We start from the raw sequence: 16,092 nt of genomic DNA, 5'->3' as shown, positions 1-16,092 counted from the left end.
TACATGAGGACGTGACAAATTGTAATATCCACCTTTCTTTCCTTCTGAGAGCTTACAGGAAAGTAGATTATATATACCATTCTGCTTGTGAATGAGCTCTTTCACTTCTGTCCCATTTGTTACTTGGTATTATTCATGTTCCTGATTTGTGAGTTCCAGTATAAAATCATTTAACTCATAGAGTTTCTAAGTTAAATGGCAGGTTGCAAAACTAGAAATGGGCTCTTGTAATTTTCATGTGAGGGAACTTCAACAAATGTAACATGTAATCTTTTTTATCTTCACAGAATAAACTATGAAAGCCTCTGAAATATGATCAACTTTCTTCCTTTAGTAATTTAAAAGAAAAAAGAAAAAATCTTCAACTGTGAAAGAGATACAGTATATTAAAAGTTCAGGGATTAAACCAAGTAACGCATTGCATACAACTATTTAACATGTACACTTTTAAAAATAAAGATGTAAGTAACCAATATTGGATAGACTGATTTATTATCAGTAGTTCAGCCGGCAAGGATACTTCTTCCACTGCTGAGTTTCTGCTGAAAAGTGCTCTTCCAGAATTGCTCTTTGTATTGATGAGATAACTCCTATTGGCATCAGTGGGGCATTTCCTCACCATGTAATATCAACTACAGAGGTGAGATTTTCACAGGAAGCATAAAGCAATTTACTTGCTCCTGTTTGAGTCTTCAGAATTATCTCACTCTGTATCAGCAGCTGCTTTGGGGATGTTTAAAAGATTCACTTTTTAGAAGTTTGAATACCTCAGAGGTCAGAGGGAAATGAGAAAGTAATAAGAGACCAAGAATATTCAATCACACATAGCAAACTCCATGAGTACAACGGACAGCCTTACCTCCACCATTTTTTTGACACAGATACGGAAAACGCCACACATTTCCCAAGCCTACAGAAAATCCAACTTGTGCCAGAATATACTGAAGTTTGCTATTCCAGGCTGGCCGCTCATCTTCTACATCAGATCCCTCTTCCACATCTACATCTTTGTCCTCTGAATCATTAACCGACAATTCACTTTTTTTAAAAGCATCTTCAATGGAATCTTCATTGGATAGGAGATCCTTAACGGATTCGATGACATCATCATCTATCTCTCTTTTTACTACTTTGCTGTTCTTAGGCATTTGCAGTAAGGAAATGAAAATGCCAGAGGAGATTTGATTCAGACAGGCTGTCCAGCTTCAGTCAAGAAAGATTTTTGCCAAGACAAAACTTCTTGAAGAAAAGGTCCACAGTGACTCCTTTCTGCAACCTGATCAAAATGTTTGCAATTGCTTCCTGTTTGTAATGACTTGCTGTTAACATAAATAGCTGCATGTAAGAGAGAGAAAAACTGTGATTACACAACAGAAAATATTACGGTACAGGGAGTCCTCGACTTAATGACCATTTGTTTAACAACCATCCAAAGTTACAACAGCTTCAGAAAAGTCACAAAAGTCACACCACCACCCCACAGTCACATGATCACATTTTGGGCACTTGGCAACCTGCTCGCATTTATGACTGGCTGCAGCATCCTGCAGTCACGTGATCTTGTTCTGCAACATTTTTTGCTGTTTTCTGGCAAAAAAAAAAAAAATCCATTGGGGAAGTTGGATTTGCTTAATGACTGCCATAAAAATGGTTGTAAAATTGGGTCTGGTCATGTAGTGACTAGACTTATGACTGCAACAACATATGGAAATTCCGGTTCCATTGTTGTCAAAAGTTGAGGACTACATGTAGTCTGTAGTCTGTTTCGGTGTATTAAAAAAATACATATCCTAGCTCATATTCTATTGGTTTTCCTTATAGTAGATATAAGCAATCTGCATTTTCTGGGGCTACATGCTGATCCAGAATCAGTTTCTGGGTGATCTTTGAGGCCCTCTCCAATTGCATTTCCAAATGACAGCTCTCTGCCATTTTGAAGTCAGAAAGAAGGAAAGAATGGGCTTCATTTGCAGGTTGCCCACCTCTCTTTTATGAAATGTAACCCTCACAAGTAAAACCATTGCTATGTAGCCTTTAAGCATTTCTCCTATTAATTATACCAAGTGTTAATCCAGTTAAGAAAATACAAAAATATAGATTTTTAATCAGCATGCAAATATGTATCCATAAACAATGTTTATATTTCTTTGGTAATACAAGAATTCAAAACCTAGTATAGTTTTCTATCTACTTTTATCAGCAGTTATGTTTCTAAGGTGTATCTTTCACTACTTAAACTAAAATGTCTAAGACAGAATATACCCAGGGTTGGAATCTGGTAAGGAGAACAAACAGTTGCAGTATATAATTTTAACTTTTAAAATACAGAAATATTTTGAAGTTAAGGCAGTCCCTTATGTAATCTATAGAGTGGGTTGCTCTTAATATCAACCCAATGTAATTTCACTGACTGGCCTTCCAACTTTTGATCATTAGAACAACTATCTAGGAAGTCTTGCAAGGCTCTTAAGAGGTTTCAAACAGCAGCTTTATTTATGTATTTAATTAATTTGCCCCTGCCTATCTCCTCCCATCTGGGGACTCTGAGCAGTTTACAATAAAATGATCAATTAAAACAACAACCATACAATGGTTTACCACTACTACTCCCATTAAAATAATAACAAATTATTTCATTATTTCACATTTTACTTTCAATAAAAGAGGTGGTATTATTATTATTATTATTATTATTACAAATACCAAGCTATCTTCATATATCTGCCCAGATTTTTTTCATATTTAAATACAACTATGGTGGTGTATATTTAGCCATGGTTTCTTGCTGACTGTTCTAGTATCCATGCAGAAACCCAAGCAAATGCATTGTCCTGGTTTTGCTGATAAGGAGAAACTGAGAGTTTTAATTTTTTCATAGGAAAGTTTCCACAAAGGAAGAAGGGTTATTGTGGTGGCATTAGAGGCAGAGTGCTAGAACACTAGAGGAACTTTGAGAATTTTAATCTACTTAATAGCTGGTGACTAAGATAGACATAGACAGCTCTGGCTGTTGAAAATCTTGTGGTTTTAATAAAGAACAATGTGAGCTTGCAAACCTAAGTTGGTTTGGGCAGTGTTTACAGTTTGAAGTACTGTTAGCTGGAATGTGCCCTGAACTGCACAAAGTAGAGGAAGGCATTATCTGGAGAAGGGTTTTGAAAAGGAAGAGAAGGAAACCCTGTGGGACCTGTCACCCCCACTGCGGGGGTGGGGGGTGGGGGGCTGAGTCTGTTTGGTGATGGGTTGATGTTGCCAAAGGGGTGGACTTGAAAGATTGGGATTTATTTATTTATAATTATAGGTGGGAATGGAAACCTCTGAGGAGGTTCACATTCCTACATTTCCCAAATCAACCCTAAATTGCCATTTTGGGTTCTGTTACAAACTGGTTGTGGTGGGTAGGGTGGGGATTAAGAGTGGGAACTGACTGTGAGAGCCTCCTGTTCTTGTTCCTGTTTTAATGTTGCAAAAAAAAAAAAATCACAAATTTGGGATTCTAGAGAGCCCAAATCAAGAGTGCACTCCATGGCTGTTTGCTTTGAAGAAGAGTATAAGGTGTGGCTATCCCAATTATTTCTTCATGTAGAGCTGCATTGCGTTGCAATCATGTATTCCAGAAAAACAAAGGCACATGCTAAAATGAATAGCTGGCTTTCTACTGATCACTGCCACCAGATTGTGTCATCCTTGTTTTCGTAAGTTGGAAAAAATATTTTTCTGTGTGCCTGTTGTATGGTTGTCTCTGGAAAAATAAGTCATACAGGGATAGAATGAGGAGGCAACTGCAACTCAGAGATTCAATGAGTAGGAGGCCACTACTGGCTGAAAAGTAAAACTTAACCAGGGCGCAGCATATAAATATTCTTTCATTCAGCATGCTGTACTCAGTGACATTTCATCCATTCAACTATCACATAGACATTCATCCATTCAAAAACAGCTCAACTTCTCATCATGGAAGTTTTGCTGGTGTCTATGTTTGAGGGTTCACCTCTTAGAAAGCACAATGTTCACCCACAAAAATAGTGTTTATTCATACTACGATTGGAGACTTGGGACTATGTATTTTTTATTTATCAGCACACTGTTCATAGTATATGAGGAAGAAATCCATCTCTGATGAATGTCCTCTTCCCCGCTGAACTTACCTGTGCAATGATTTCTATGACTTACCTGTGCCTTGGCCTTCCAGCTCTACTTGCTGGAGTTAAGTTCTGGGCAATACATACTTCTGTTTGCAATCTATAAGCATTCTTTAAAAAAAAGTGGGGGGGGAAACATGTATAGTGCTCCTTTCTTTTTTTTGGACTCCACTGGAGGTTAAGTGTTTCTTTTGATGCAAAGTGCTATTTATGAAACAAGCTCCATGACCAAATCTTCAATTCATTCATTCATTCATTCATTCATTCATTCATTCAATTTCTATAGCTGCCCATCTCAAGTGATTCTGGGCAGCTTACAACAATAAAACTATAAAACAATTAAAACAGTTACAATTAAAACAATTAAAATACAAAATAAACAAACACGGTTGCCAAGTAAACAATGTATGGATGTTAATATAACCAAGAAACAGGACCATTCACACACTCAGGGTCCCAGGCCTGGGCACATAGCCAGGACTTCACTGCCTTACAAAAGGCCAACAGGATCAGGGACATCCTAATTTCTGGGGGGAGAATGTTCCAGAGGGCAGGTGCTATGGAAGAGAAGGCACGCCTTCTAGTTCCCACCAACTGGCATTCCCTGGCTGACGGGACCCGTAGCATACTCAACCAGTGTATATTCATTGTTCTGTACACATAAGAGCAGAGTGATGTTACCCATGCTCTCTAGCTGGGTCTTATTTTGCTCTGGGGGTGAATTAATCCATATTTCATTAATGGAAAAAGACAAGATGGATGTCATGAATACTGATGGTGAGTAGGAAGGGGCCCCTATCCAGGGGGAAAAGTGCATGAGTAGTTTAGAGACTTTGAACTTTCCTTTGAAGAAACTCAGGGCAGACCTGCCTTGATTTTTGGGTTTATCTGTGAGGGTTTCCCACAGCCTTTCAATTTGGCAGGATTTTCTGCCTAGTAGAGTAGAATACTAAACACTAGAGACTCAAGCTACCATCTCAGTGTGGTTCTTTGCTCTAAGATAGGACAACAGAAGTCATATAAGGCCCTACACTGATTCTAATGGGAATGAAGTGGCCCCGGGTTCCCCAGTATGATTCCTGTGAATACTGATGTGCCCACTGATGTTTCTCCTGGTATCAATCAGACTTCCTTTGTTTCAACCATATAGACAAGCAGAAGCAAACTACAAAATGTACTCTTAGATTCGATAAGTATTTTTGATTTTTCCAGAATGCTTTTGAACTCCCATGTGGATTCTTAGAAAACAGTATTAGTAGTTAGATACAATCCAATGCTTTGTTTCAAAGTAAATCTAGCTGCCAATAAAAAAAGACAAAGGTAAATTGGGGTTACTTGGACATTCCTAGGTGGATAGAAATGATAGGGAATATTCTTATTATGTTATCTTTATGGACATTTAGTGAGCTTGGACTGTTCATTTTGTAATAGGCAGCAGCCATTTTGTATGACCACCTGCAACATCCTTCATAATTTCAGTCATGGTTCAAGCCTGGGTTCGGGATGGAAGCAGCACTGGTTATTCTCTTAGATGATTTTTGCTGAGACGAGGATGGAGGGAGTACTTCCGTTCTGGATTTACTGAGAATAGGAGATGTTGTTTTACAATGGTTCCACTCCTCCCTTGGTGGACAGTTCCAACTGGTGTTGGGGGGAGGAGAGGTCAGTTTGGTGGCCCCTGATGTATGGGATGCCACAGCGGTCAGTCCTTTCTCTCCTGCTTTTTAATATCTATGTGAAGCAGCTAAGAGGGTCATCTGATGGTGAAGGATTAAGTATCATAAATAACCTGCTGTTACTCAATTGTACATCACTACCCTGGACCATGTTGACCTCAGTACCTGGAGGTTGTCAGAGTCTGGATGGGAAAGAACAGACTGAAGCTGAACCCTAGGAAGTCAGAATTCCTGTGGATATGTTGGGGTCTCTGTTGCAACCAGAGTTGTTCCTTGATGGGCAAGCTCTATCTGTCAGGGGAAAAGTTAATGACTTGGGGTGGTCCTTCTGCATTCACAGTTCCTGTGGGATCAGCAGATAGAAGCCATGGCCAGAAGGGCTTACATCTAGCCGTAGTTGGTGTATCAGTTGTAACCATACCTGGAGCCGGAGGGCCTAGCTATAGTAAGTCATGCCTTCATCACCAACCAGTTGGACTACTGTAATGTACAGGTAGTCCTTGCTTACCAACTGTCTCATTTAATGACTGTTAAAGTTACAATGGCATACAAATGTAATTTTTCCACAATTATGTGTGGAAACTGCAAATATCAGCTCTTGAGAAGTTCTTGATTATGATTCCCTTAGATTGCTTCTCCTGTAGAAACAATAATAATCTTATATACTTTTTAGTGTAATAATGTTCCACTTAAAATATTAGTTAAAATCTGCTATGAAAATCTGTTACACACAGATCATATTGTCCTATATTCCAGAAACAAATTCCCCCTCAACCTGCTACTAACAGATGAAGATCCAAGCGGTATGCAGTTTGAACTTTCACTAAATATGACAACTGATCTAGATAAAACAGTACTTCTTGGATCTGCTAACAATTAAATGTAATGATGTTATAACAAAGCTAAATCTTTAGGGTCTATACAATTTACAGCAAAGCTATAATCTTAAATACATCCAGGTAAAAGCCTAATTACATGAATGACCATTAAAAAGAACCATTTAAATATGAGTAGACATATATAACATTTCACCATTAAATTTAAATAATCGCCAAAGTTCTCTAGCAAAATAAATATGTCACAGTCCTTAATTGTTTTACAAATGGTTTAAAATTTCAAAATACAAAAGGTTTTGTATACTAATACATAGGCTATGTGGATATAATTGTGGGTATACCTGTGAGAGCCAGTTTTCAGTTTGCCACAAGCAAACAGTCTGATACCAAATCAGTCTGTTAACTAGTGGCATCCACAGTGTGGGTAAGGGGGGATCAGAGTGATGCAGTCAGCATGCCCCAAGGGGGAAAAGCTTGTGGTCTGATGTGACTTTCATCATTCTGATGAAAACAGCAAGATCCTGCAGGTGCTTCTGCTATTACCAAACCAAGAGATGAGTGGGAACTTATAGCTCATGATATTGTGTGGGTAGGAGAAAGAAGCATGAGAATTTAATGTTGATTTCATCATAAATCAGTCTTGCATTTCTTCCACAGCAGCCCCAGGACTTCTTTCATAAGGCCTTCTTTAGCTTTTCCACAATGCAAGTAATCCTCGCTTAACATACACTTGTTCAGCAACCATTTGAAGTTACAACAGCATTGAATAAGGTGTACTTATGATGGGCTTTCGTAGTTGTGCCAGTCACAGTGTCCCCATGGACATGTGATCACGATTCAGGCACTCAGCAACCAGCTTGCAATTACAACATCACAGTGCCCTGCGTTCACATGATAGCCATTTGTGATGTTCACTACCAGCTTCTGACAAGCAAAGTCAATGGGCAAGCTGGCAGGAGGTTGCAGATGGAGATCACATGACCGTGGGACACTGCAAACATGTGGGATTCACCTAACAACGACAACTGGGACTGCCCAAACTGACATCATAAATTGGTAAGTGAGGACTACCTGTAAATCTATTTTCCTGTAATCTTCAGTTCCTCTTTAAGTCTTACCAATTCAGCTTTCTGGAGAACCCTGACAACACCTCCAAAAAGTAATTATTTCCAAGATGCCCAATTTAGTGATTTTACAAATATTCTGAAATTGTAACATACTGTTTTATTAAATCAGTTGTTAAATCTTATTTATAGAGATGTACAGAGCATTTCAATCTCAAAACATTCAAATATCAAAATAGGTTTTTTGGGTGCTCTGAGCATAAAATAAACCATGAACATTTTATCTTGAGATCCAAAAACACATGAAATGAAGCTGGACTGTTTCAATAGGCAGTTCTAAATGTTCCAACTGATTGAGCAAAGCAACTGGCCAGTGTTTTGTGACTTTGTTTGGGCTACTTTTTCTCAAACATTTTCCAGTCAAGCCAATGCCACCTCAAGTGCCAGTTACATGCTTGCTGCTATTAGTTTGGATGGGGTGAAGTAGCAGTAGAGTGTTGAGAGCAAAACAGCAGTTAAACACATATTCAGAGAAGGCTGGTCATGTTGGTATACCTTCAAGCCTGCTTAACAAATTACAGATAGTCCTTGACTTATGACCATTTGTTCAGTGACCGTTTGAAGTTACAATGGTGCTGAAAAAATGGACTTATGGCTGGTCCCTGAAGTTATGGCCATTGCAGTGCCCCAGTGGTCACGTGATCAAAATTCAAGCACTTGGCAGCCCACCCGCACTTAGGACCACAGGGGCACTTCAACTCCTCCCCACCCTCATATCTTCCTCCCATTTCTGCCCTTTTGGGTGCCTGCACTCCACTACATACCCCTGCTTCCCCCTGCCACTGCCGCTGCCCGCAGCTGACCTTTACTATCTTCTTCCTCCTGCTGGTGGCCCAGGATCCAGGTGCTGGGTGAGGGGGCAGCCCTGGGATTTATGCAGTGAGTGTGGCAGGGCAACAGAGCCTTGTCTGCCAAAGGGAGATTGCCAGGCCCAGTCGGAAAAGATGTAGTGGGATGGCAAGGCACAGCCTCCTCCCCAGCTGGGCCTGGCAAGCTCCCTTTAGCAGACGAGGCTCACCATGCACATCCCAGGGCTGCAGGGGGCAGCAAGGATAGGCAGCAGAGTGCAGGGAAGCCAAAAGGGCAGAGACGGGGTGAGATAGGCAGGTTGGGGGAGTTAAAGTGAAGGCAAGTGCATCAGGGCAGGAGAAGTATGAGGTCCCCACCTAATGATGGCATTGTCCTGGCCTAACAACTGCAACTGGGACTACTGGGACTGCTGTCGATAAGTGGTGCAGTCACATGATATTTCGCCTAACGACCACATCGCTTAGCAATGGAAATTCTGGTCCCAATTGTCGTCGTAAGTCAAGGACTACTTGTGCTGCTTTTTTAAAAAAAAAAACTTGCTATGGAGAAACTAGAACTAGGTGGTAGATGGGTGGATAACTGCATGATCTTGTGTCCTTTTGATTTTGAACTTCAAGGTGTGTTTGAAATACAAAGACTTTACAGTATGTCAGTTTGCTTGTTAAACTTTAATGTATAAGTTTACTCTTGCATGTTTTTGTGTCTTGTGATGTTAATACTACTCATGCAATAAGTAAATATCAACAGCTTTTTTTCAGCCAGTAATCCCTGCTGGGTGCAGGTAAAAACAGCAATGAAGATGCTTTTGCTAAGCTTCCACCTGGCAAGCAGACTGCCAAAAAAAGAGAGACAGATCTGATGCTTGATCTTGGGAAATAAGTGGGATGTTATTGCTTAGAGAGAAATTGACTAAGAAGATGAATAATATTTTTTTTTAAAAAAAATCAAACCTGAGAGAGGAGATCTGCTAATTGAAAGGAATGTCAAAGCTATTAGCCACTGAGTTTTGTAATCTGCTAGTTGAGTCACCTCTTATAAGAAATTGAAAAGATCTCTGCCTATCCTGAGGAGAATCCCTTCGTCCTCCACCTCATCCTACATCAGTTTAGCCACTCCACAAATCTGATGGTGAGCTGCAGTTCAGGCAAGCTTATGCTTTTAATAAAATGTGTTTGTCTGAAAGGTGCTGTCAGACCCCTTTTTCATTTTTGGTAGGAAAGCACTGAAAAATCTGTTTAGATGAGAGCCAGGACAGAGTTGGTTCTCATTATTCCTCACGGAGACTTATTTTAAATGTTTCAAATGTTTAAAGAAAATTAAAAGTCAAGTCCTCTGCCAAATTTTCTGTTAATTTAATGGTAGATGCTCAGTGGTAATAGAATATGGCAGGTGAAGTGGAGGGGAAAACAAAACTAAACTAAACAAAAAACAGGAGGATATGAAAAATGGTAGGAAGCATAACAAAAGACCCCATTTTTCCCCTAGTAATTAATTATATGAAACAATGTATTTATATTAATGGTCTTTTTTCTGTGCAAAAATACAGATCTGGCATTTGTTTTCTGTTCATATCCTGGGTTGTATTATGATGCCAATCTTAATAAAATACTTCTAAATCAACTCACAGTGGTTTTACTCTTTATCAATCCTCTTTTAAAGCTACTATCTGCATGAAGATTAAGCAATACTGAGAATTCTGAATTGCAACTGACTTAAAAATTCTACTTATATGATTGATTGATTGATTGATTGATTGATTGGATTGATTATGTGCCATCAGGTCAGTGTCAACTCTTAGCAGCCATACAGATAGACCTTCTCCAGCATGATCTATCCCCAACTTTGTTTTTCAAGTCTTCCAACTGTGCACCTATCGCCACTCTACTTACATAGTTTACTAGTTATTGGGCACCAGATACATAATAATTTGAAAGAATTATCTTCTGCTGCATTTACCAAAACAATTGGCCATTAAGTTTCAAAGTTTTAATGAAAATCTTAATACACTATGTAAAATTCAAGGTCAATATATATTCAATAGAAATACTCTTATAATACTATTAGACAGTTATCAACCAACATATGTGTTTCTGTTGAAAGCTGTTAATAGTATTACTTGTAGGCAATATTCTACAAGATTTCATAAAGTTTAATATCCAGGTTAAAACAACATGCTCAGAATTTGATGCACTCTTCCTTTAAAGGGTAATAAATAAGAATGAGTAGGTGAAAGTAAAGCCCATTACATAAATAAACCAGAAATAGTCTATTCCATTCCAGCAGCAAGGTGGATAACTCAGTTATGGTGGCAATAAGTGCACCATTGGGAGACTTGAAAGGACAGGTAAGGGATAGATTGTCTTGGAGAAAAACTATCCATGTAGTTGCTAGAAGTTGAAAACCACTTGATGGCACATAGTCAATCAATCAATCAATCAAGTCTACTCCATGAGAGATTTCTAAGTAGCTACGGCAATTGCTGGAGAGGGGATGAGCAGTCCTATGAATATGAAAGCCTTGCAATCATTACTGAGCAGAAACAGAGAAAGAGTTAAAACTTCAGCATTTAATCAGAGGGCCAACTTTTCCAAAGGTGAAACTCTAATTAAGTGTGAATCTTTTTTTTCTCTGGATCTTGCATTATATTGTACATAAAACAAATGGGAGACACTTTAGGAACATGAAACTTGGCAAGTCACTCCTTTAAACAAACCATTAGGGCTATACAAAACACTTTTGAGACTTGCTTCAATCTTTTCTGAAAGTGTTTTAAGTTCAAAACAGCTGTTTTGATTTTAAAACTTCTAGACTGAAGAAGGGTAATTTCACGTTTTAAACAGTTTGTATTTGAAATGTTTTGTACATATGCACAGGCTATTGTGTATGTCAGGGTTTTCCAATCTGGATACCCTTTGGTTTATGATTCCCACTATCCTAGCCAGCATGGCTAATAGGTAATGATAGAAGTGGTTATCTAAATATTTTAAATAATTCAAGTTAGGGTCTGTATGGAGCCAAAACTAAACATCACTTTTCAGAATATGACAATACTCTGCCACCAGGAAAAGGAAATCATCATAATTATAATTCCTCGCTGAATATAAACTATGTTTACTCTGATGCCTACATTCTAGAAACATTCCTTTGAGAAAAGCTCTTGAAAGTTGATAACATGATAATAGTTTCTACTGCAACCTAAGCATCAATCTGTAGGGGTGAGAAAAAAGTGAGCTTAGCTAATGTTTCTTTTGTAAAAGAAATGGCATTTGAGTATCAGTAAGGATGCCAAAGGCATAACACAGGCCTGGCCTTGGGTCTTGCTAGGTTTCCATTCTTTTCTGCATTTATTTTATGGATGAGTCAGTGACAATATTCTACTAAAACTAACAAATTTAAAAGTACTGTAATGCATGAAAGGAGGGTCTATATAATGTCAGGCTCTTTTGTGCAGAAAAATGACACAGATTAGTTGGGTTGGTGGGAGCATTTTGGGAGGCTAGACAGGCCAGGACACCACAAATTCAGCAACTTAGCTTCTGATAATGGGGTATTTTGCAACTGGCCATATCCTCTATGACAGCCATTTTATGAAATTATTATTGTGTATATCGTGCCCTGAAAATTATGTTTAAGCACTACTAAAAATGCTATTTTGACATGCATAGCACTTTTTTATGATATACAGCATTGGTAGTAATAATAGTAATCTTGGAGGAGGAAATCTGAAAACAAAATTTATAAAGAAAGGATAATATATACACACACATATACATGCACATATATTAGATACTCATTAATACATATATTAGTGCTTCTGCAGTTCTGCCCAGTTCTTCCTATTAAGATAATATCAGTTGAAGATATGCTTCAAGCTGTTCAAAATCAACTGTTCAGACTCAAAGGGATGTGGCATATACTAACAAAATATTTTGTTATTACAATTATTTCAAAAATGTTAATGCCTAATGATTATTCTTGCAGTTGTCCATAATTGATTTATCTATTAAATAATGCTGACCATCTATTCTAGTGAACAGATTTGTTGCATGTCAGTGAACAGGTAAATTGATGACTTTTGACTGCTGATGCAATTGAGTAATATTTTTGCAACATACTTCTTTCATTCCACCTTAGTTTTTTTTTCTTTTTTTTTCAAGATTGTTTCTGTTTTAAGTTTTACATTAAAGGGTAGTGAGGGCTGGAGGCTAAATGCTTATTGCACAGTCATAGCACAAAATCTGATGAAATACCTCACTGCTCTGTCATCAGTTTTATCACTTCTAAATAAAATACATCAGAGAATGAGCAAAATTGAATTGTCTTTTTTCCCATCAGTTTTAATTTACTGTACATATGCACCTCATCCAATCTCAATGTGCTCAGGAAAATAAGTGTTTCGCAGTGCTAAACCATGTCTAAAAGAGCAACCAATCCACTATCACATGTCCTTAAACTCAACACCTTAAAAGTGGAAAAGCAAAATAACTGCAAATAATAGCCCAAATTCTTTTGCTTATGCTAATATCAGTCAGGTATGCATGTAACTCCAGTAACTATTTCAAAGTAAGCTTAATTGTGTTCAGTGGGGTTTATTGTCCTAAAAATCAGTCAAAAGTTGTGGTGTGGGTAATCACTGTAGGGGGAGGAAACAGTACAGTCTGACTTACTTTAGTGCCTTTGTGTCAAATGGGTATACACATATTCTCATCTTATTCATAAGAACAGGTGTGGAAGTATATCATGTGTAATATGATACATGTGTAGAACAAGTAAATACACCATTTTCCTATGCAATTTATATATTTGATTCCTAGACCCACACTGCCTCAACAATACACAGCAAGTAGTCAATTAAAGTCAGGTCTTCCTTAAGGCTTGTTAGCATTCATTACAAATAATAGCTAGGCAAGCCATAGCGCTGACAAAAGTCCAAGCGTATGGCCTTTTAAGGACAGGATCTTCCTTTCATTTGGTAACTGGGGGGTGGGGGTGGGAGGTGGGGGGTAGAGGGCGAGGTTTACAACGTTGGCAGGAGCGGAGGAGGGGGGCAAGCGCTGCAGACAATGAGAACGGCTCATTAACATACCTACCCAAACATGCTGACGTCACTGTATACCAGGATTGCTCCCGCCTCTCCATCCCCACTCCCGGCAGGCTGGGATTAGGGATGTGCCAGGGAAGCCGAACATTGGGCCCACCCCTTATCGTGAACTGTCATTGGACAGCTCCATGTGATGAGCAGCAGAGCATCAACATCCTACCTCCCTTCTGTTATCAACCACCATCCAGAAGTGTGTGCGTGTGCGTGTGTGTGTGTGTTTTCCATCAACATCTTTTGTGGACGCTGAGGAAGCCAGACCCGAATTTATATTGGGCAGCAAGGCAGGCGTCCTCAGCGGCGTTTCACACTCTCCTGATCTGCCAGGAGCCTTTAAATTATTGAGATCCGTTTCGTACTAAGCTTCACAAACTACCCTGCGTCCCACCTCTGATGATGGGGGAAGCACCAGTTGAAAAGGCGAGGGGACACAGCAGGCACAATAAACGTAGTGAAGGCGGCGGCGGCGGCGGCGGCGGCGGCGGCGGGGGGGGGGAGCGGCAGTTAAACCAGCACGCCAGAGCCGAAAAGCCATGCTTTCTTCTGATGCAACGTCCACTACGCATAACTGCATTAAATGCCGCCTTTCTTCTCCTGCCCTGATACCCTGATCGGCCGCGAAACGAAATGCGGGAACGCCAAGATTTCCTCCACGCTGGAGGAGACTCTTTAAAAGAGCGGGGCGCTAAAGGAGCACTGATTCCCCGGACAGCTCCCTCGCGTTAAGGGTAGGATGTGCAGAATGCGCCACTTTGGCCCTAAATCGTACTTGCCAGAGGTTTCCTGATTTTTCTCGTCTCCTCCAACCACCCACCCCAACTCCTTCTCTCCTCCTGCATCTGTACACCCATCGGCCTCCAGACTGGCCCCAATTCCTTTTCTGTCTGACCTACAGGATGCTTCCTGCCGGCGATATTGGTGCCCATCTGCTCGCTTTCCGTGAGAAGCCTGGACTTCGATTCTCTTTCTTTCTGCGATGTCATTTGAACCCGTTTCGATGTAAACCGCCAGGAAGTTTGCCCCGATCCCCTTCCAAAGATGGGAATGTTGGGAGGGAGGAGGAGCGGGGGAGATAGGCAACGCTCACCATTGATGGGAACGTCCTATAAGTATCGATTCATTCCGATTTCCTTGTCCCTCCTGCGGCCACTATCCGGTCCCCTGACGATTCCCTTCCCTATCACGCAGAAGGTGTCGAGAATCTCTTTTAGAAAGCAGGGAAATCTGGCGATTTACCTACATGCCCATCCATTTCTAGGGATCGGCAGAATGTTTCCTTAGCTAGATCTCTAGCCCCTAATTGGGCAAGCGTGGATGTCAGCGTCTCACGTCTTGTTCATGCCTCCAACTAGCCCGCGAGCCCCGGCCCCGCGGGCACTTTCCTTTTTCAAGCCGTGCCCAACTCGGAACGCTTTTGTGCAGACCCCCCGGGCTTACCTGCTCTCGGAAGTGAGGGGCACCCAGCGTGCCTTGGGCGGCTCTCCCTCACCTCCTCCAGCACCTCCTGCAATGTGGCGGAGGTCGGCGCAACGAGGACTCAATGAGTGGTTCCACCGGCAGGCGGGCGAGCAGGCGCGCTTGTGTGTGCGTGCGCGCGCGTTAATATGCGAGGCGAAAGGAGGGAGACATGTGCGCGGCGCTTCCGAGGCAGGGCGTTTAAAGTCAGGGGGGAGGGAGGAGGGGGGGAAAGGCAGGGCAAGAGGAGCCGCACCTCCCTTGACGCAGGCAGCCTGCAGCGCCGGCGGCCACCTCCCAGGAGGAAGGGAGAACGTGAGGGGTACTTCCTCCCGCCGAAGGGCGGCCCTCGCCCCCCTTCCTCGCTCCACCTAGATCTACCTACTATGAGACACGCCGGAATGCTGTTGTTGGCCAACAGCGCATTTGCCACTAGCTCTGGTATCGAGACCCTGCCGCCCCGCTGCTAGCCCAAGAACCCCACCCTGCGCGTCTCTCAAGCGGGACGTTGCGGCACGTTTCTCCTTCGCAGGCTAGCCATGTGCTCGCCGTAGAAATGCGACTGCTTGGCTTCCTCATTGCGCATGTCTGCCTTTGCTCGGCGCCGTCTTCCTCCTGGCAAACAAGAGCTGGTGAGGAGGGGGACGCTGGAATTGTGGGGTGGGAGAAAGTAGGGATGGGAGTGAAGAGAAAGGCGGTAAAAAATGAAGAGACACAGAAGAAAGGGAAAGTGGTTAAGCCTTAAAATGGGTTAAGGAAGTATGAAACTTGACAGTTACATATTGATCTCCACTAAACGGTTTTTGACCCGGATCTCTCTAGGTAGGGAGAGTGAGAGGCAGATAGCAAGGGATTAACAAATGCTGTCTCCGTCTACAGCCAGGAGAAAATAATTTCAACCCTTATTATTTGGGATGGGTATATGTTTCTTTAGCAAAATCTACATGCCAG

At 41.0% G+C, this 16,092-nt stretch overlaps 1 protein-coding gene across 1 annotated transcript in view; it reads right to left on the bottom strand.

Moving 5' to 3' along the window:
- The window catches only part of SLC6A15 (solute carrier family 6 member 15), a 40,210-nt gene extending 24,891 nt beyond the window's left edge, over positions 1-15,319 (bottom strand). The window contains exons 1-2 of the mRNA XM_063308976.1: positions 15,124-15,319; positions 860-1,335 (exon numbers count right to left, since the gene is read on the bottom strand). Coding sequence (XP_063165046.1) covers positions 860-1,148 — 289 coding nt within the window. The 5' untranslated portion in view covers positions 1,149-1,335; positions 15,124-15,319. The remainder of the gene's footprint in view (positions 1-859; positions 1,336-15,123) is intronic.
- Between the last annotated feature and the right edge of the window lie 773 nt (positions 15,320-16,092).

The sequence above is a fragment of the Candoia aspera genome, chromosome 7, assembly GCF_035149785.1.
Source record: "Candoia aspera isolate rCanAsp1 chromosome 7, rCanAsp1.hap2, whole genome shotgun sequence".
NCBI lineage: Eukaryota > Metazoa > Chordata > Lepidosauria > Squamata > Boidae > Candoia > Candoia aspera.
The sequence above is the reverse complement of the archived record's forward strand: the minus strand, read 5'-3'. Positions and strand labels throughout refer to the sequence as shown.